Source organism: Leuciscus leuciscus, assembly GCF_965113295.1.
Source record: "Leuciscus leuciscus genome assembly, chromosome: 5".
NCBI lineage: Eukaryota > Metazoa > Chordata > Actinopteri > Cypriniformes > Leuciscidae > Leuciscus > Leuciscus leuciscus.
This window is the reverse complement of record NC_138729.1, coordinates 50,822,666-50,845,421: the sequence shown is the minus strand read 5'-3', so window position 1 is coordinate 50,845,421 and position 22,756 is coordinate 50,822,666. Positions and strand designations below refer to the sequence as shown.

Below are 22,756 nucleotides of genomic sequence, written 5' to 3'. Positions count from 1 at the left end.
CCCTGCACTTTAGACCATGCGCTTAGATCGTTAAAATAGGGCCCTATATATAGTGTCAGTCAAATCGATAATATTACAGAATATTAAGTGTCTTTACTTTGTATTGAATATTTGAATATTTTTGTCTGTCTGTTCATTTGTGAAGATTATCTTAATGAACAAAACATGTAAGAATCACAGAGCTAATTTTTTGCAATTATTGAAAGCCAATGGAAAATTCTAGGGAACAAGGGTGATGCCTAACTTACGGGTTGTCCTGCAAAAATACATCATTCCTGTAGCACTTAATTGCTGGTTATAATCTGAATGTGCACAGCTGATGTTCAGTGCATAATGACAGTTTTCATTTTGGATAAACTATTCCTTTAATTTGAGATTATGAAATGAGTTCTACATGTTTTTTTTTTCTTCTTGTTCCACAGGGTCAGAAGAAGAGTCTGGTGTTTGAGAAAGCTCTTCATCCTAAACTCCTCACGCTGCTACACAAGAGCCGAAATGGACAAAACTCTTCGGCGTTCTCTCTGTGTCTCTTTCACATGTCAAGTCTTCCAGATAATTCCAAACATCTTCTGCAATATCAAACTGCATCACTCACAATCTCCAGACCTCAGAATGTCTTTCTAGCAAAGATTTATAAAGTAAATACAGAATTCATCAGTGATGATTAGATGGGTTTTTCTATGTACTCTTCAGTAGTAACTCACTGTTACTAGCACATTTCTAATGGCCAAAACAAGTCATTGTTGGTACTGTCAAGGTACTTTACCCTATACGGCCCAAATGTGACTTTTAATAGGCAAGCAAACGGTGTTAATTTAGGAAGTTATCAAAGGATCTGTGAGATGCGCATAAGAATGAGAGTGTGCTCAATCTTGATTTCTTCCTTTCCTTTGATTTAAAACAGGATTCATTTAGTACCTTCTCTAGTCTGAGGATTCCTTGGTGATCTTTGTTCAAACCCTTAAAGGTATAAACACGTCTTCCCATATTCCATTCCTGACGTAGGTCCTCTATGCAAGAACGCAGACACTTCTAGCTACGCAAACTTGGATGTTTTACTCTGAAATGTTTCAGATAGCAATTCATACTGCAACAATTAGTGTAATCTGTCTTGTTCTACAGTCAGTTTTCTCTTTCAGGTTAACTACTATCATGCCGGAATCAAGTTAAACTTAAGGCTGGGATGTACTTCACGACTTTTGCTCAGATTTCCCCCCCGATTTGCAGTCTAGATGAGTCGAAATGATAGGCACGGAGTTTGCTACTTTGCTACTGTTTGCTACTTTGAGACGATTTAAGAACACGTGTTGTAGTGTATGACGTGTTGCTACTGAAACTGAAGCTGTCCTCTAGCTACCAGTGTTGCAATAAAATACAATACCAATACAATAGTAAAGTAACAGAATACACATAACAAATGAACCTTAATATTTGACTCATCAGCACAGATAAACAACTGACCACGTCTACCCACCAAAGACGCTGCAACAACTACTACGGTCATCTCCTGCACATCTATGTATGTTTCAAACGCGAAACGCAAGTAACTTTGTGGGCGGGTCTCGGGCGCTGTTGCTATTATACCGGCGGGATAAAATGGGTTGGTCTGAAGTAGCTTCATTATTCATAGGTGTGGCGTAACGTGAAATAAACCAATCAGAGCATCATCTCACATTCCCTTTAAGAGCAGGCGCGCTTGTTCCATGGCGGATTGCTATTATAACGGCGGTTTTGCCAGACGCACGCCAGGAGCGGTTCACAGCCGAGGAGACCGACGTTCTCGTCAGGGCCGTAAAACACAGAGAAGTGACATTGGGGATGGAGAAACACACCCAAATTAGCTTCGGTTAAACAGGCATATAATAATTTGGGTAAATGTGTAAGCTAGATGTATGCCTATTTTTTCACATCTTCATGGACACAACAATGATTTCCCTCGTGTGTTAATATTTTTCCTTGTAATAATGTATGGTTTTCTAAAAATATAAACTGCTGCTTCTGTGTAGATGAGAGAATCAAAGTGTATGTGTGTTGTGCACACGCTACATTGATTATGGCCAAGCATGCACCCTTAAAATAGCATCTGAACGCGCCACTGACTTTAGACGAGGTTTCTCCTGGTCAGTGGTGGAATTGTTTTCTGAAACTGCAAAATAGCACCAGGGAACGTTTGCGCCGGAACACGCCTCCTCTTTTCTCTGAACCGCCCCCGGGAGCGCAAGTTCATTCCCTAATTTACCGACGTGCGTCTGTGGAGGGAAAAGTCCGCTGTGCGCGGGTGCAAAATAGGAATGATACATGCGTCGTGTACAAAGTCAATTGCGCTGTGTGCAAGATAGGGCCCTTAAAGTCACCATAGTTTAAAAACCTGTAATATTGAGTTAAAGGGAGACTGTCGGTAACCAAACAATTGATGAGAAACATAGTATGGAAAAAAATACTATGGAGTCCATCAACTGTTTGGTTACGGACGTTGTTTAAAATATCTTGTGGGTGAGTAAATGATGACAGAATTTTAATTTTTGAGTGAACTATGCCTTTAATACATATAAAAATGCAAACCAACACATTCACCCCTGTGAAAGATTAGCCCATTTCTTGGGGAATTTAAATGTCGGTGGTTTCTACAACCAGAGGCTGCACAATGTTCTGGTATCTTGGAAAACGCATTGATTTTTACTGTGAGAGACGACAGCATAGAAAGTGTTGATCGTTCCAAGAGTTGACATGACTGGAGCGCTCGAATGCCACATCTACATATACACATCTATGGTTTGAACTGTCGTGCGTCTCCTTGAAACGAGGCACATGTTTCTGTGCCAGTTTGTTGTGTTCGGAACGAACCTTATGTAGCTCCGCCCCTTTTCAGCGCTGCGCTCGTTGTCTTTTGTCTTCCGGTCTGTATTTTCACAGCGATTTTGCGTGTTTATTAATGAACGGCTCGTTTTAAAATCTTCCCGGTCGACTGACCTTTGTTAAGTCATCTGCTTTAAACATTACAGTCCTCATGATAACTTTGGTTAACTTTATATTAAGTAAATCCACTTCAAAAGCTAATTACTCCTGGACAGCAATGCCATAGAAATATACAGAGCGACCCTAAAAAACGGAAGTTCAAAGACAATATTCTAAAGATGGCGGCGCCCTCGTTTCTCTGGCGCATAAGGTCTATAGTGATTTAAAATCTGTTCAGATTTTAAAAGTCGTGTAGTGTATTCCAGCCTTCAATCAAAATGTTGACATTTAATCTGATGATTTTTCATTCATAAAGACCTACATTTGACAAGAAAAAAAAAATTGCTATTTAATTTCACATTGTAATGTGTCCAACAATTTCTGAGTGATTTTTTTTCCCCAGTGTGCCTAAAAAACAACATACAATTTGAAGGTGTACTAAGCATAAGCAATGATCCTGAGAGTTTGCAATGCACTGGCTGTGCATTTCCTTCAGTGTTTGCGTCCTTGCATAGAGTTAGTTTCAGGCTTTAGCGTTTAACACCCTCTGTGCATTCATTAGCTCACCGCACCTACTGGCTGATTATTAACTATTTAGTTATTGCAATGCCACACGCCCCTTCCATTTCACTTCTCAAAAGCCAGACGTAGGCCTTTAACTGTGACGTTTTGGGCTGCGTTCAAACATCAGACCTGGTTTTCCTGCACTACCTCAGATAACCAATCAGAAAAGGCCTGTTAGCGAGACGGTACTTCAAAGGTACGTGTGCGTCCGTCGACCTCTCGTTACCTCTGACGGATATTAACTCAGAGGAGCGATAGGGAGCTTCACTTCATATCATCTGTCCTTGGAAAGAAGCATTTCATTGAGGTTTCAGGGTCTCGGTTTTGTTAATTCAAAAATGGCAGCTGTTATTTACAAATGTTTGTGTCTTCATTTATTAATTTTGCTTGTCAAAACTAAATGAATTGACTGAATATATTTGGGGAAAGTTGTGAAGATTTTGTTTTGTTTTCTGTTTTGCTTCATTACTTTGGTCTGTGTTTGGGCTGAGAAGGACTACGTTTCCCAGAATGCTTTGCTTTCACCTATTATGACTCATAGTCCCTTAAAGGGACGCTCGCATTTCATAGAAAGTAACCAGCATACAAGCTTACCAAAAGTGCCTCTGTATCCCATGAAATGAACACTTCATGAAGTTTACTTTACACGTTATAATGTAGCCTGCTGTCATGTTCGTGGCAATACCAGCCAATGATGTATCAACACTTATCTTTAATCTGTTACCCTGAAATCTCTGTTGTCATATATTTTAAAAGCAACCCTTTAAAGGAATGGTCCGGGTTCAAAACGAATTAAAACTAGCAACAGTATCTGTGACGTGCTGGAAATATACGTCACAAAATATCGGGTTTTGAACCTGAAACATTCTTTTATGTAAAGAAAAGGAAACACTGGAAATCTTGCCATGACAAACAACCTGAATGTTTTTTTATTTTCTGTCAGTAAATGGTCACTTTTGTCGAAGGTCTTGATCTTTGAACCACAAACACACCTGTGTCTCTCACATCCCTCGAGTCTCTTTAGCTTCATACGCTCACAAATGCTGCTTTTCATCTAAACGAGGCTGAATCCAAAATTAAAAATACAAATAAAACGAAATATAATGAATCCCAAAATATCGGGTTCACACACCAATGAGTTTCAATGACTCTTCCGGTTGTTTGTGTTGCAGATTTTTTTTAAATTACTGCAATTTTAAAGAGCAATGCATTTAACTGTTAACTGTCAACCCCCTTTTTTAGCATAGATCTGAACTTAAATTATTGTAATTCATGAATCTCTTATTAAATATTATTGCAAAAAGCACTTGAAGACTAAACAATATATCTAACCAAGTTGTGCTCCAAATTTGAAGTTGATATCACAAAATGTAGGGATGCACCGATATGAAAATTTTGGCCGATACCGATAACCGATAATTCTTCATATTTGAAAGCTGATAACCGATATATTGGCTGATAAATCTAAATCCAAGTTTTTATATAATTTTTGAGAACCTGATTACAAAACAAAAGTCTCACCATTAAAATCCATGTTAATCCATAAGGATGTTCTCGTTATAATTTTATGTAGCCGATATTACAGACTTGTGTTGCACAAGTGATTTCAATCATATTTCAAGCAATTCGAAACCATCATGTTGAACAGTGCGCATCTGAAGTGTCTCATCCGGAGGAAATAATCCATTATTTATCGGCTTTAATATATCGGCCAAATTTTCTTATCGGGCCGATAACGATAACATTATAAATGAGCATATATCGGCAGATACCGATATGGTTGCCGATATATCATGCATCCTTAACAAAAAGGTTGTAAAAAAAAAAACATTTCCATTGTAACGCAATGTCCAATTTCACAACGGATTTCACAGGATGAATTCTGAGTGTTAAGCTTTCGAATGATACCTAATTTTTGATGATGTTATACGATAGCATCTAGTATAGATACAGCGGGACACTGACAGTTAACAGGCCACACATTTTAGAGCTACTACTATAGAAATGCTTTGTTTTCTGTAGCTTTTCCAGCGATGGAAATCGTTATTTTAAAACGCCCTTGTTTTCCATGAGTCGTTGCAACCCGGTTGAGTTACACTGTACCATAATGACAGTAACTTTTTTATCAACCAAAGATAAGAATGAACCAATGTTCTCATTAAGTGGCAGTGAATTTTGAAACCATGTAACATGATGAACAAACTACAGCCTCCTGATTTTCTTTTGACTCAATATAGTAAGTAAACACAACTATTGCCACCAACTTCCCCTCAGATTACGGTATCTACGCATCGGTCTCACACAGATTAACATGTAAAGCTCTCGGCTTTATCTAGAAAGGATGCAAACAGCACTTTGCCTTAGAAGAAAATCTGCATGTGATTCAAAGCGAAACAATCGAAGCACTATGTAACCGCCAGTTATAGAAAATCAATGAAATGTCACTAACGTTGAGGATGTTTTTTTTTTCTTTTCTTTTTTTTCTTTGGTCCTTTGTGTTGGTTGTATTGTTCATACGCTCTCTTTTCCACAGAGAATCAATTAAAACTGCCTTTTTTTTTAACAGAGCTAAATCCCTTCAGAAATCAAGGGATATGCCAGTATATGTTCAATATTTTGTGTAAAAAAAAAAGAAAGAAAGACAAAACAGTTATAAGATAAAGTGTTGTATTTTATATATAATAGAACATTTCAATGGTATGTCACTAATATATTTATTTACTAATATATTTATCCATTTTTTGTCCAGGTCTGAGAAAATGTTTAAAATGTTATTTTCTCACTTTTGGAATGATATTCTTTATGAAACGTACAGCTGCCATTATAGATGTATAAACCTGGCATCATTCCGATTATATACAAATAAATTATTTTGAAATAAAAATACAGAGAATGTGGTGTTTGCTTTATTTATTTATTTATTTATTATTATTTTATTTTTATTTGGGGGGGGGGGGGGGGGGATCAACATTAAGGTTCTTGGTTAATACATTTTATTTAAAGTTTTAATAGAAATGTTATTGTTAATTGTAACTTTTGTTGGGCTGTTAGAAATTGTGCCAAACCAACAACGCTTATACACTGTCGACAGATGAGCTCATTAAAATCACACTGTTATGATAGTTTGATTATAAAGTATATTTGAGACTATAGACTATATAGATCTGACTCTGTGAGACTGTAGTTTGAATGAATCTCTTTTCTTTGCACGACACACTGACATTACAGTCCAGAACGGCTCTTTCAGCATTATCCTGAACATTGTATAAGAATTAAGCCCCATTTACACTGCATGGTTCAAGTGACCCATTTTTTCCTCTCATGTGGCACAGATCGGATATGACCGGCAAAAGCAGGAAAAAAAGCACATGGATTCCGATATTCTCTGATCGGTTTCAGGCCTCACTCATGATATCTGATATGAATCGGATACATGCATTTGCGTCCGCCATGTAAGCAGACAAAACACTGGATAATAATTTCGTCTGCATCTGCATCCATTGCATATGATTTAATTCCTTTTCCGGGTCAGAACGTCTACATTGGGTTGTTTCGGCAGTGTTTAAGTGTAAATGCAAATATCGGATACGGGTCACTTTTAAAAGATGATTTTCGCGTCATCAAAAAAACGGATATAGTCATCAAATCGGAATTGGGCGTCAAGACCTGCAGTGTAAATGCAGCCTTAGTTTCATGTGTCATTGAACAGAAGAGAGGCTCTCAGTGTAAAACACACATCCTGCGACATAAAAGTCCTTCACATAAAAATCGAGATGGTCCTCACTGCAGAACACGAAATCCAGGGGGAGGAGTTGGATCCAGATCCAGCTCCTCCCACCTTACATATACCTCAACCTACCCATCTCCACCCCTGATCCCTAAACCCACCCCTAAACCTACCAATCTCCACCCCTTAGATCTGGATCCAGCTCCACCCCCTGATCCCTAAACCCACCCCTAAACCTACCCATCTCCACCCCTTATATCTGGATCCAGCTCCGCCCCCCTGGATCTCGTGTACTGCAGTGAGGTGCTACTGTAAAAATCAGTCGACATGCTTTTATGGACAACCTAGAAAGTCGGGGAAGGTCTAATTTTTAAGTTAGCCCCTTTAAATTTGTGTATATTTAATTTTAATTCTAATGTTCATTTAATGAATTTGTTTTATGGTTTTGTTTTTCATTTTAGATTGTTAACTATAACAACCCTCACATGTCTTGGAAAAAAATTATTAACCCATTTGACTTTGAAAGTGTTATGTGTCGTGGACGTAGCTGATGAACGATTAAGAAAACGATACAGATACATGATACATTACATTCTTTATTGTTGCCCTGCACGTTCAGTGTGAACTGATGGTCTCGGATGATTCTTTCACTCCAGCACAAGGGCTTGTGAGTAAACCATGTGTCTGCAGATGTGTTTGTGTGTCAGTGAAACTCCTTCGGGATGCCCTGGCTCTCCGGTGTGAGAACCGTGAGGTTTCCTCTGGCGTCCTGGTCCTTCTCAATGGCCTCGAACAGAGATTTGAAGTTTCCAGCTCCGAAACCCTTGTGGATCAGAAGACGGAGAATCACAGGTTTAACGCATGCGTTCTTATGATGGGAAAAATCTATGAGAATTGGACTCAGATGAAATATGTAATCAGCCGTTGAATTAAACAAAGTTCTGAAGTAGAAAAACTGAAACGGTATGTTCATGTAAAACTTCGAAAACGATTTTTTTTTAGGAATGCATATCGGTATCGGCTGATATATGTTCATTTGTAATGTTATTGTTATCGGCCCAATAAAAAAATGTGGCTGATATATTAAAGCCGATAAATAAGGGTATATTTCATCCAGCTGAGACACTTCAGATGTGCACTGTTCAACATGATGGTTTTAAATGGCTTGAAATATGATTGAAATCACTTCAAAAAAGGAAAATACAGTTAAATACAACACAAATCTGTAATATCGGCTATAAAATCATTATAATTGTGTGCTTTGGACATTACTTTTGTAATCAGGCTCTCAAAAATTACATAAAAACTTAGATTTAGATTTATCAGCCAATATATCGGTTATCGGCCTTCAAATATAAAGAATAATCGGTTATCGGTATCGGCCAAAATTTTCATATCGTTTTACAGTGTATCTACCAACAATCCACAGTGTTTTGATTCTAATTGTTGGTGTCATTGGGTTCATTTTCTTGCTCTGTTTGAACTTTTTAAGCACCACAAAAGACAGTGAAGCCCCTTTAGTGTGGTTTAGATAGAAACGTCTTATCTTTAGGCATTTCCTTCACTTCACAAGCTTTAAAAATGCCCCTAATAAAACTATGGGCCTGTTCAAACAGGTTGTCAGAGCTCAGACTCAAACTCAATACTGTAACTGTGTTTACTGTACCTGAATACAGACAACACATTTCTTCTTAATCTAAGACACACGATCAACTGCACTGCGCATGTCACAACTTTCCCGAACACTCACGTTCACTGTTCCCATAAACACTTCCTACATCTCCTAAATGGTATTCGTATGTTGTGGATATTTGCAGTATTTATTTGTATGTTGTTTGTTGTGGTTTATTGTTGCATCTGTGGGTTTTTAAAGGGATAGTTCACCCAAAAATGAAAATTCTGTCATTAATTACTCACACTCTTGTCGTTCCAAACTATTAAGACTTTCATTCCTCTTCAGGACACAAATGAAGATATTTGTAATGAAATGTGAAAGATTTATATCGCCTCTATTGAAAGTCTATACGTCCAAAACTCTGATGCTTCAAAACTTTCCTAAAGAGATTGTAAAATAAATCCATAAGAATCGAGGGGTTTAATCCAGTCTTCTGAAAAGACACGATCGCTTTACGTGATTTAAACAGATTTAAAGAGCCTATATGCAAGAATATCATGTATTAATTGCTTTTTTATTGCCGATGTGTGAACAGCTTGTAATGAAACTTAAAAACGAGACCTTCCCAGACTTCCTAGCTGATTTTTATGTTTAGGACTCGGGATATTTTTGTCGGGAAAATCTCAGATGTGTGTTTTCCACCGAGAGCCTCTCTTCTGTTCACTGACACATGACACTAATGCTTATACAATGTTCAGGGATAATGCTGAAAGAGCCGTTCTGGACTGTAATGTCAGTGTGTCGTGCAAAGAAAAGAGATTCATTCAAACTACAGTCTCACAGAGTCAGATCTATATAGTCTATAGTCTCAGATATACTTTATAATCAAACTATCATAACAGTGTGATTTTAATGAGCTCATCTGTCGAGAACATCTCCACATCTCTATGATCAGATGCTTTCTGAACTGATGTTTCTCATTTCTGTTGTGTGTTTATTGTGTTATTGAGAGGAAAGAGCAGCACATATTCACATATTCATCTACACGTCGCTCTCAGCAGTGGACGGCGTCGGGATGTTCGTTAACAGTAAATCACTGCAAAGGTGTTTCCAACTTCTTTTTACTTTTAAACGAAGAACAAAAATAAACTTCACTGTGAGAAAATCAGGATCTTGAATCACGTTCAGTCTCTTGTACGTTACGTGAACACGAGTGCAAGCAATAAGTGCTGCTGCAGTTCACTTCACGGCCACCGGTGTCGCTAATAACAAGATTTGGTTACACTTTATTTTAAGGTGTCTTTGTTACAGTGTAATTATATATTTAAATACTATGTAATATTAATTAACAACATGTACTTACTATAGGGTTAGGGTAGGATTAGGGTTTGGTTGAGGGTTAGTTGCATGTAATTATGCATAATTTACTGTTTGTAGCCGGTGAGATGGTAATTAGTGGAGGGCGTGGCCAGGTAGGTAGAGGGTATTTAAGCAGGCACCTCTAGAGAGGAAGTCCAATCTGTTGTGTGGAATTGTGCTGTTTGGTAGCCGTTCCTTGTGTGTTGGTGCACAGACGTGGTCTGGTTGAGAAGGTAGGCCAAGCAAATGTTGACACTTTTGTTTTATATTTACAAAGTTTTTTTACTGAATTAGATGTTTTTAATGCAGACACAAACATTGTGCTGTCCGGTGACAGGTCCATGTTGGTTTGTGCATGAACGGTTTGGTGAGCAGGTAGGCTAAATAAATAGTGATTGCTGTGTTTCATGTTTATGAAGACTTATTTAATTAGGGAATTGTTTTTAATATAGACGCCAAACGGTGTGGATTTGTAGGCCGTTGGTCACGCCCGTTTCTATCTTGGAAGTTAGTCCAGGATTAGTGGCTGTGTTGCAGGTAATTTGAGGTTTTTTATACAGTGTTTGAATGTGTCTTGATTTTATTTTCTAATGAGATTAAATAAATATGTTTTGTGGTGATCTTTTTGTGTATTGCTAATTTGTATTGCTAATCATGTTTTTGTTTTTTTGTATTAGGTTTAGTTGATCGCTGTTCCTCGTGTGTTTTTGTTTTGATTTTCCCCATCTAGCCAGTACCGATATGTGCGCGCTGTATGCCTCCAGCGCAATGTGTATGGATGTTGTGACTCGTACTGGCTAGTGGGGTGTTTTCCTTTTTATTTATTTTTTTCCTTGTTTGTATGTCACTTCCCAGCCTCGTGTTGCCAGCCAACTCTTGTACTCTCTGTACTATACTGATGCTTTAAAGCACATTAATTATTTATTTGCATGAGATTTAAGCTTGCAGTGGAATTTCTTTTTGTGTGTGTTGGTTTGAGTATGGTTTACTTTCAATTAATATTATTTCTGTTTGTGTCATTTACTTTGTTTATTTTGAGTTGTTTTGTGTGACAAAATTGGGATTGTATTGGGGTTCATAGGAGGTTGGCTGGTCATTAATATCCTTCGAGGGGGAATGAGTTTTTTTGTTCTACAATGTATTTTCTTTTCTTTGATTTGACATATGTATTGTCCTATTGGTTTGTGTCAATAAATCTGCTTATTTTTGTGAGTACATTGTAGTTATTATTCTTGTCCCCTCCCCCCTGGTTTAAAGGAACGGTACCCCTTGGTAACATGTTATTACTATGGTAAGTACATGTAACATATGTAACAAGGACACTGTAAAATAAAGTGTTACTCAAGATTTTCTCAATTCTACATACAGCACATTTAATTTAGGCTCTTATTCGCATATAAACATTGATCGGAGAACCAATGAGGATCAATTGTTCTATTTATATGTGAATAAAAGCCTAAATTAAATCTGTTTGTCTGCAAATTCTGTCTCTACAGAAGACTTGGATTAATCAGCTCCATTGAACAATCTTTTTATAAACGTTTTGAAGCATCAAATTTACAGAAAAAATATCTTGATTTCTTTTCCTAAGATGAATGAAAGTCTTATGGGTTTGGAACAAGTAGGCTCCATTAAATTCACAATCTTCTAAATGAATAGATGTAAAAGCATGTTGATGTCAGACTCACAGAGTGGTTGTTCCTCTGGATAACCTCCAGGAAGAGCGTCGGCCTGTCCTGCACGGGTTTGGTGAAGATCTGTAGCAGGTAACCCTTATCGTCAAAGTCTACTAAGATTTTTAACTCCTGCATTGGATGGAAAAAAAATTAAGTTTTCAATATGTATTTGGAAAAAATGAACAAATTAAATATCCAAAATATATATCCACATATCCAAACGGGAATCTTGGGGTCTCTGACCTGCAGTGTTTTAAGGTCCTCCTTCACCTTGATCTTGGCCGTCTTCAGGTTCTGTCGGAGGATTTCGTAGTAGTTATCAGGAGCGGACAGAAACTCCATCCCTCGAGCTCGAAGGTTCACAATCTGATTCATAAGGACAGAGTTTCATGTTTTGTCTTTTACTTTATTTTGTTCTAATAGGAATGAAGTCATATTGAGAGGAGCCGTACAGCTTGGATGATGTTGGACGTGTTCAGGGCTATGTGCTGCACTCCGGGTCCTCCGTTGTAGTCAATATACTCCTTTACACACGAAAAAAGAGAATTATAGCAGTAATATGGACACTTACTATAGATTTCAAATTGTCAAATGTTTCAGTTAAAGATGAACTGGGCCTTGTTGGTTTTTAATAAAGACTCTAATTTACTAGTACAAATTTTTCAGTCAAACGTGAATTTTTCCAACAGTGTGTACCACTAGTGGTAGCAAGCAGAACTGCACAAAAAGTTATTATTGTGATCACTAGAGCAAAAGCTTGCGAATTTAACTTATGTGCAAACTTGGAATATTGCATAAAACATTTGCAAATAAAGCACCGTTTCCACCCAGTGAGCCGAAGAGAACAAATTCATAATTTCCAGATAAAGTGGCGCTAAATATCAGAAAAAAAAGTAAGTTACTGCAGTAGGAGGAGCCACATATAATATATTACTTACGAAATGCAATAATCACGCTCATGTTATCTTGCTTTCCTACGCCTGCTGTTTGGGAACGGAGCCATGTAAGAGTATTTGTACCGAACCACTTTGCCGATAGACTTTGACGATAGACTTTGCTCAGGCATTTCAGATTCTGTGAAACGAGATCAACCCGCTGATTGGTCCAGTTATGCCGTCCAATCTCGCAAAGTCACATGACTTTTGTTGATGCACATCAATGAATTCATCAGTTTATGCACGTTTTAAAACAATTATCGGACTCAATTGAGCGCGTGCATTTTTAGAATTTATGCGCATCTTGGCGTTTCCATCCTGCATTTTTTAAAGCGATATCCCAAAATGCACATGTGGAAACAGCTAAAGATAATCTGATTGTTGGATGCCACACTGTTTACAATCAGATTTCCCCAAATACTGTCTCTATATATGTATTAACATCCAAAATTATGAAATTAAACTCTAGATGGCGCAGGCTGATCGATCCTTTACATGCAATCTGCAAGCAATCACATCACTGCCGCATGGCACGAGCTGATTGGCCTCTGCTGATCCTGCAGCCAATGAGATTGCTTGCTCAGCATTTAAATAATCTGGTTCAGTGTTTGCTGTAACTGGTCCTGCAGAGTTCCTCTGAACCCTTCCTCCTCCCCAGCTCCACCTGCCTAGATCGGCTACACGATTCATTTACAACAGTAGCTTATTTAAATTTTTCAGTATATAGTAATATATTTCAGAATTGTATTGTTAGTAAACTGAAAACTGAAATATTTGCACGAAGTTTGATGATTTCTAGGAATCTGCTGGAAGAACCTGGATTTGCGATTTCTTTTTCCCGATTGCTGGTTCATTAATGGGCATCTTGATGGTTTCCTCATAATTGGTAACTACGATGGATCTGAGAGCGCTGTACTCGGTGTGGATCTGTTTGTCATCGATGGACCAGAACCTGTGGAACAGCAGACACTTCTGATACCTGCAGAAAAAAGACAGAGAGAACGTGTTTTTTTGCCAGTGACATTTCCACGAATTTGTCTTATTGATTTGTTTGTTGGATGTGTGACCCTCACCAGTCCGATACTGGCACCATTTTATCATCTGGCTGGTTTCCAACAATGTGATCGATGAAGCTCAGATGTCCTGGTGGCCTGTTGCCAGAGAAGGAGAACCACAAGGGTAAAAAACGTTTGTGAGAAGTTTCATGTCTAGCTATCACAGTTTCATGCATTTTTGTATTCTGAAATGTGTCATGCATGTTTCCATAGAGTATGTTTCTGGCCTAAGAAACTATATTTGTCGGCTCACATTATTTTACAAGATGTTGTACATGTTCTAAATATTTTCTAAGAACATTCTATGCGCTAATGTTCCAATTAAAGGGATAGTTTAACACATTTGTTTTGTGTGTGTGTGTGTTTCATACTATGGAAGTCATGTGGGCCCAGTAATTGTTTGGTTACCAACATTCTTCAAAATATTTTCTTTTGTGTTCAACAGAACAAAGAAACTCATAGAAGTTTAGAACATATCAGCAAATTATGACAGAATTTTTATTTGTGAGTGAACTATCTCTAACATAATTTCTGAATGTTCTCTGAATGTGCAAAACGGGGAACGTTAAGGGAACGTTACTTTTAAAAAATGCAACTAAAACATTTAAGAAAAAAACAACTTTCCATGAATGTTGTATAAATAATGTTTTTGCACTGACGTTTTGAGAACATTATTAAAGACCAGATAACTTTGAATGAACGTTTTCTCAACGTTACTGTAATAATGTTTGTTCTGAGAACGTTCCCTGTTGTCTGGGTTCACAGGAAAATCACTCACAGTTTTGGTAACAGAGGGTCTCTGAACAGCGGCTCCTGGTATCCTGGCAGAAACAAACCTTTATAGGGTCCCATGTACTCTACAAACGTGTGTGTTGTGTCTCCATACTGCAAAACACAACATCAGATATATCATACGTGTTCGCCAAGCTCAAGCTTTAAAGGTGTGGTATAGTGCCCTTTTCACAAAATGTAGTCTCTGATGTCCCCAGAGTGTGTATGTGAAGTTTTAGCTCAAAATACCCCACAGATATTTTTATATAGCATGTTAAAATTGTCACTGTTTTTTTGTGTCTGTCCCTTTAAATGCAAATGAGCTGCTGCTCCCGTCATAGAGGGCGGAGCTTTAAGAGCTCGCGTGTGTGTTAGCAGCTCTGATTACCTCACACAGACACACACTGAACATTTCAAAAACTTTTAGCCTTTTATGTTCAAACCGGAGTCAGACAATGATGGAGAGACTCAAGAAGAAGTGACAACATGTAGAAGCAACAGGACATTTCTGAATGGTTAGTTGATGAATTTATGAAGCTGATGTGTAATTATCTTCTAGTCATTGATTATCATATTCTGTCTTGATAATCTATAAATCGTGTTCAGGGGGCGGGGTTTATGTCAATTCTAGGGTTGGTGATGTCACTAACCCGGGAGGAATGTGGTGTAGTCTCTACCAGCCGTTTGTTGTAGTCCTTAAAAAGCCATTTCTTTGAAAGCAAATATCTCCCTTTGCTTTGAACTTTGAGCGTCGTAACTTTGCAGATGTTGTTTATGCTCAAACAGCAACATTACACACTAACTAAAGTTAGAGAAGTGAAATCATAACCAACCACCCCTTTAAAGTCAGTGTATGTCTGTCTGAACACATGTTGTCTTCTTCTCTGACGTACAGTTTGAATGACAGTGTATTTGACTTTTCCTCCTGAATCCTGCTCCACCCACGGCTCTCGGACGACCACTGCTCCTCTCTCTTTGGCTTTCTGGGAACGCAAACACACATTTATTCCAAAGTCCCTTCAAGGTAAATCTGTTTTCAACATGCAGTTATTTAGTTATTTTTTAGGTGATTATTGTGTTCAGAATGGAATATTAACTTACTGTTAACTGAATATACTGTGCAGAACACACATGCATTTCTCAAAGATTCATGTGCATTTCTCAAATGCATTCTTTTTTTTGGATTTTGATATTTATTTCACATTTAACCCCATTTTAACCCTCAAATTCTCATTATTGCAATGCAAAAACTCCTGTTAACCTTAAAATGTGATAAATTGTCATGAAAATAATGCCTAAGTGCAATAGTATATGCATTAAGGAAACATGCAACTTGTTTTGAAAATGTTTACTAGCATAATGCATACTAGCCTACTGCATTATGAGTGGCGTCCAGTAATCATTTTGGAAATAAATATTTTGTATTTAATTTTCATGTCTTAACTTCTCTGTAATTGATTGTGAGTTTAAAACTTTTTCCTGCTTTCTCAATATCAAAAAAAACAAAAAAATCTAAATTTTTTCTTTCTCAAAAATGAGCACATTGGAAATTAATTTCATAGTGGAAATGTTTGGTACTGCACCCAAAACAAAATCTTCATCATTTTTGGACATATCAACTTAAAACATTTTATTGCTTTGATTTTCGCACAGTTTTTGAGTAAAACATGTTTTGGAAAGTTTATAGCTTTTTCCTGCTTTCTCAATATCACTTTCACTTTTAGCCTTTTGTAAAAATCCCTTTAAGGAAAGGAAGTTCCTCAATGACATCATCTAGAAGTGACATCATTTTGGAGGGAAAATAACCGTACAAACATCAGTGAGTATCAGCCATAGTTCTGATGAATTCCCAGTTTTGATCATAAACACTGCAGGAATAGTAAGAGTGATATGGGAATATAGATAAGCAATACTACTCTTGTGGTTTTTAAAATCTTTGATGTTAACTGGACACCCTCACTGAATTAATTATGCAGCATTATGAATATTATTATGTCAATAATGTAACAAACCTTGACTAAAAAGTCACAGTCCTCCACTTGAAACGCGACGTCTTTCACTCCGTCTCCGTGTTTCATCAGATGCTCCCCCATTTCTGTGGAGCGAGAGGCTATAGTGAGCACTTTCGGTCTTTTCTCAACCCAGGGTCATTTAACACAGAATAAATAAAGTAACAGAATCCTTCATTATCTTTTCTCATGTGTGAATATTGTCATATGCTTTTATTTTAACCCACTAATTCTCATGCATTAAGTTTTTTTTTCATGACCCTTTTCATATGTTTTACATGATCTGAAAAGTATTTTTCACACTACCGTGTTTAAAAATAAATGAAATGGTTCATACCCTCATTTCCAGGGTTCAGAGCAGACTCGAAGACGAATACTATCTGTGAAAAGAACAAATACTTTTAACTCTGTGAGTGATTTTGAAACAAATATGCAGGTTGGGTTTTGAAACCCTCTGATGCTCATAAAAAACATTTTTTACATTTTGATTTTTTTACTTCATCGGAATGGAACGAAACTTGATAAAGGTTTTGGCACTTGTTATATGAACACAAAACAGGTTAAATGACCAAAAAAAAAAAAACCAAAAAACACACTTATGCTCCTCGCCATCAAAAATGAGCGCATTAGAAATTAATTTCATAGTGGAAATGTTTGGTACTGCACCCAAACAAAATCTTCATCATTTTTTTTACATATCAACTTAATTTTTTTTATTGCTTTGATCTTCACACCGTTTTTGAGTAAAACATGTTTTGAAAATATATATATTTCATTTAAAAATTGAAAATAGTATTTTTGTGCATTTTTCATAACAATAAACTTTCTTTTTATTACTTTTTTTTTCTCTGCCAAGTGTCTTGAGACCAAACTGAAGTCTGAACTCCAAAGCATTCAAGATTTATGCCAGTTTAAGATAGAAATTAAATGTTCAAGTCTATGCTAAAAAACTCAATAAATGGATTATAACGACTGCCTAAATATAATTTACTAGCATAAAATCCCCTAAAGATACAAAATGTTAAATAAAAAATGGCTAACACTTTATTTTACACTGTCCTTGTTACACATGTTACATACATAGTAATAACTATAAATCATGCATAATCACATGCAACAAACCCTAAAGCAAACCTAATCCTAGTCCTAACCCTATAGTAAGTACATGTAGTTAATTAACATTACTCATTACGGTTACACTTTATTTTAAGGTGTCATTGTTACAGTGTAATTATATATTTAATATAATGTATGGTCATAATATACATGTACTTACTATAGGGTTAGGGTAGGATTAGGGTTTGGTTGAAATAAAAAATCAGCTAACACTTTATTTCACAGTGTCCTTGTTACATATGTTACATGTACTTACCATAGTAATAACAGTAAATTATGCATAATTACATGCAACTAACCCTCAACCAAACCCTAATCCTACCCTAACCCTATAGTAAGTACATGTAGTTGCTTATTATTACTCAGTACTTAAATATATAATCACACTGTAACAATGACACCTTAAAATAAAGTGTAACCAAAATAAAAAATTAATCTCATTACTATGGTAAGTACATGTAACATAAGTCAAATAAAGTGTTACCCTCATTACTTAAATGTATAATTACACGGTAACAAAGACACCTTAAAATAAAGTGTTCATTATCAACCTAAAATCCAAAATGTAATTATTTCTAATAATTTTAGGGCATGAAATGAGTGATTGCATGACGTGTGTGTAGATGATGTCCTGTGTTGTGTCATGGGTGTATTGATCCTCGACACACACACACACACACACACACACACACACACACACACACACACACACACACACACACACACACACACACACACACACACACACACACACACACACACACACACACACACACACACACACACACACACACACCTTGTCCTGTCTGATGGCGTGAGACACCAGTTCTCTGCTGCCCGTCTCCAGACCTTTATACGCCAGCGGCTCGAAGCCAAACTTATCACAGTAGAACGCCGCGGCCTAGACCAGAAACACACAGGACAAATGCCCAGTTTAAGGGTATATCTGTGTCTGCACAGTTTTATTTCGACAAGTTGTTTTAATGAGATAATCAAAATAATGTTAAAATCCTAAAATATCTGTTAGAAAACAACATATAAAATGAATTCAGTCTAAATAAACAGACAAATGTTCAGTGCAGTTCTAAAGAGAATTTTGATACTGTCATGTTTAACGGGTGAATTCAATTTGTTAGTGTGATAAAGTATGTTTATGGGCTATTTAAGTCATAAAAAAATTAATTAAAACTGAATCCATAAAAGGATCCCATGACGGAACCCATAAGCTTCTATAGAACCTTTTCTTCTATGAATGTAACAAGACGAAATATTCTATAGGGTTCAAAATGAGCAGAAACTATTGGTTAATATGTAAACCTATGTCACTGTGGAGATCAGGCGAGATGAACTATTGCATCACTCTTAGATTAAGAGCACATTATTGATCACATCTTCAGAGAAGCGTTCGTCATTAGGAATATCAAGCCTTTAAAACTAGTGAAAGCAACTTCATAACAATTAAATTGTGCCAACAAATGGATATTCAGTGCAATAATCTTACAGAAACGCTTTCATTTAAACCCTAAACTTTGCATCAAAGCATCTTTACTAAGGGATACACAACTATAATTCCTGAAAATCTTATTTTATTCAGAGAAAGTGCAAAATTATCATGTTTTAATTTTTGTAAATCATCAAAATACAGTCATAACTTCTGTATTCAAACAGATTGATGATATTTTAGTAACTTTGAGATAATTTATTTTAATTTCAGCTAAAGCTTTATTCATTTTGTTGTTGTTGCTTTGTAATTTTATTAGTAAAAAAAAAAAAAAGTCAATGGTTTATATATATATTTTTTTTTTTCAATTTTAGTTATTTGAGTAAATCGAGTCAAAGTAAATGTTTATTTATGGTCTTAGAAATTTAATTTAATTTAATAATAATTTATTTTGAATAATTATACTTTTTACGGTTTTATTTGTATAACTATAATAACCCTGAAACAGATTCATCTCTGCCGGTGAACTGTAAGCTCACCTGTTTGGCGTTTCCCACCCAGAACTTCACATGGTGAAACCTTAAAAATTTCCCTCTCTCCGGCTGCAACAGAAAAATAAAATAAAAATCCATAAAATATTATATATTTACCAAAATAAGCTGTTATATAGTTTTGATTGGTCACACTTTAGTTTAGGGTCCAATTCTCACTATTAACTATGACGTTTGCCTCAATAAACTCCTAATTACTGCTTATTAATAGTTTGTAAGATAGTTTAGGTATTGTAGCATTAAGGGATGTAGAATATGATCATGCAGAATAAGACATTAATATGTGTTTCATTAGTATTAATAAACAGACAATATCCTAGTAATATGCATGATAATACGCAGCTATTAATAGTGAGAATTGGACCCTACACTGTAAAAAATTACATGATCAATAAGTTATGACAACATTATGTTTTTATATATCAAAATAAGTTTATAAGTGAAAAAATAATTTGCAACTTTTTTTAATAAGCTATACAAGCTTCAACAAATTTTTTAAGTCAGTTTAATGTAATTTAAGTTGAAATGACGTAAACATCCAAGTTGATTGTACATACAAATTTAAGGCAGCAATTTTTTTTTTTTTTTTTTACAGTGCAAACTAAAGTGTTACCGTTTTGTTATAGTTTAAAGTTCATGTTACCTTCTCTCCTTTGTCAGTGTATGAAGTCTAAAGAGAGAACAGACATCAGTTAATATTTATCAAACATTTATACATTCATACGGACATTCTGAAATAGAACTTTCTCCAGACTGAAAGACATCTTTTGACTTAATATTAAATAATAATAATAGAAACATTCAGAAAATGTACTTTATGACAAGACAATATGCATTTTAATAGTTTAAGGTCTTTATTGGCATTGAGGATTCCATGAAGAATATTTAACATCCATGGAATCTTTCAATTACAGTAAAGCTTACTATAGTGGAAAAAGATTCTTTAGATTTTTTTAATATTCTTCACTCTAAGAAACAAAAATAGTTATTTTAAGATTTGTTCACTGAAATGCTAATGTAACCAATAGCACACATTTCTGCATCACAATTTTATGAGCATAAATGAATGAAAATATTGAATCTTACTCTGATTGGTGTAAATGCAGTGCATTGGACTCACCATGTCGAAGTTCTCGGTGGGGTTTGTGGGTCAGAAGAGCTGTCGTACACACAGATCTGCTGTTTTATGTGTGCCGGTCACTGGACCTCAGGTTCAACACCCCTTCAGTCTCATCCAGCCAAAAGAGCGTCTGCACACACACCCTCTCCGGCCGACACACACATTTGATGTATTTTACCAGCTATAGCGCACATGTATTGTGATACTTTTACTGTAATATCCAGAGTGATGTTCAACTTCCCCTTATAGTGTATAGTAGCCTACTGAAAATAGCACTTTATCATATATAGTACTGAAAATAGCACTTTAGCATATATAGTACTGAAAACAGCATATATATATATATATATATATATAATACTGAAAATAGCACTTTATATATCATAATATAACACTGAAAATAGCACTTTATATATCATATATACTGAAAATAGCACTTTAACATATATAGTACTGAAAATAGCATTTATATATCATATATAGTACTGAAAATAGCATATATATATATATAATATTGAAAATAGCACTTTATATACTGAAAATAGCACTTTAAATATCATATATAGCACTGAAAATAGCACTGTATATATCATATATAGCACTGAAAATTGCACTTTATATATCATATATAGTACTGAAAATAGCACTGTATATATCATATATAGAACTGAAAATTGCACTTATATATCATATATAGTACTGAAAATAGCACTGTATATATCATATATAGAACTGAAAATTGCACTTATATATCATATATAGTACCGAAAATAGCACTGTATATATCATATATAGTAGTGAAAATTGCACTTATATATCATATATAGTAGTGAAAATAGCACTGTATATATCATATATAGTAGTGAAAATTGCACTTATATATCATATATAGTAGTGAAAATAGCACTGTATATATCATATATAGTACTGAAAATTGCACTTATATATCATATATAGTACTGAAAATAGCACTGTATATATCATATATAGAACTGAAAATTGCACTTATATATCATATATAGTACCGAAAATAGCACTGTATATATCATATATAGTAGTGAAAATTGCACTTATATATCATATATAGTACTGAAAATAGCACTGTATATATCATATATAGTAGTGAAAATTGCACTTATATATCATATATAGTAGTGAAAATAGCACCGTATATATCATATATAGTACTGAAAATTGCACTTATATATCATATATAGTACTGAAAATAGCACTGTATATATCATATATAGTACTGAAAATTGCACTTATATATCATATATAGTACTGAAAATAGCACTTTATATATCATATATAGTACTGAAAATTGCACTTATATATCATATATAGCACTGAAAATTGCACTTTATATATTGTATACAGTACTAAAAATAGCACTGTATATATCATATATAGTAGTGAAAATAGCACTGTATATATCATATATAGCACTGAAAATTGCACTTATATATCATATATAGTACTGAAAATAGCACTGTATGTATCATATAGTACTGAAAATTGCACTTATATATCATATATAGTACTGAAAATAGCACTTTATATATCATATATAGTACTGAAAATTGCACTTATATATCATATATAGCATTGAAAATTTCACTACTTATATATCATATATAGTACTGAAAATAGCACTTTATATATCATATATAGTACTGAAAATAGCACTTTATATACAAAAAATAGCACTTTATATATATAGTACTGAAAATTGCACTTATATATCATATATAGTACTGAAAATTGCACTTTATATATCATATATAGTACTGAAAATAGCACTTTATATATCATATATAGTACTTAAAATAGCACTTTATATATATAGTACTGAAAATTGC

At 35.2% G+C, this 22,756-nt stretch overlaps 2 protein-coding genes and 1 long non-coding RNA gene across 4 annotated transcripts in view; 1 reads left to right on the top strand and 2 right to left on the bottom strand.

The window, feature by feature from the left end:
* The window catches only part of rnf43 (ring finger protein 43), a 152,487-nt gene extending 144,811 nt beyond the window's left edge, over positions 1–7,676 (top strand). For both annotated transcript variants that reach the window (XM_082171226.1, XM_082171225.1), the window contains exon 9: positions 423–7,676. In XM_082171226.1, coding sequence (XP_082027352.1) covers positions 423–448 — 26 coding nt within the window. In that variant the 3' untranslated portion in view covers positions 449–7,676. The remainder of the gene's footprint in view (positions 1–422) is intronic.
* A 153-nt stretch (positions 7,677–7,829) lies between these two features.
* On the bottom strand, positions 7,830–21,017 carry hpda (4-hydroxyphenylpyruvate dioxygenase a). The gene is made up of 14 exons (XM_082171282.1): positions 20,895–21,017; positions 20,418–20,444; positions 19,763–19,825; positions 18,579–18,683; positions 17,004–17,046; positions 16,670–16,752; positions 15,551–15,640; positions 14,665–14,771; positions 13,905–13,982; positions 13,648–13,810; positions 12,349–12,420; positions 12,140–12,262; positions 11,909–12,025; positions 7,830–8,069 (listed from the first exon to the last, which is right to left on the bottom strand). The coding sequence occupies exons 1-14, from the start codon at positions 20,895–20,897 to the stop codon at positions 7,950–7,952; spliced, it is 1,194 nt and encodes a 397-aa protein (XP_082027408.1). The 5' UTR covers positions 20,898–21,017; the 3' UTR covers positions 7,830–7,949.
* On the bottom strand, positions 9,769–11,896 carry LOC309499856. The gene is made up of 2 exons (XR_014206368.1): positions 11,498–11,896; positions 9,769–10,288 (listed from the first exon to the last, which is right to left on the bottom strand). It is a non-coding gene; the product is annotated as an uncharacterized lncRNA (long non-coding RNA).
* Positions 21,018–22,756: the final 1,739 nt, after the last annotated feature.

What these genes read in the sequence shown, in the direction of transcription:
- hpda (XM_082171282.1), bottom strand. An exon ending in ACTGTGACTTTTTAGTCAAG is followed by an intron (nt 15,641 to 16,669) that starts GTTTGTTACATT and finishes TTGCGTTCCCAG; the next exon opens with AAAGCCAAAGAGAGAGGAGC. An exon ending in GACCCTCTGTTACCAAAACT is followed by an intron (nt 13,983 to 14,664) that starts GTGAGTGATTTT and finishes CTCTGGCAACAG; the next exon opens with GCCACCAGGACATCTGAGCT.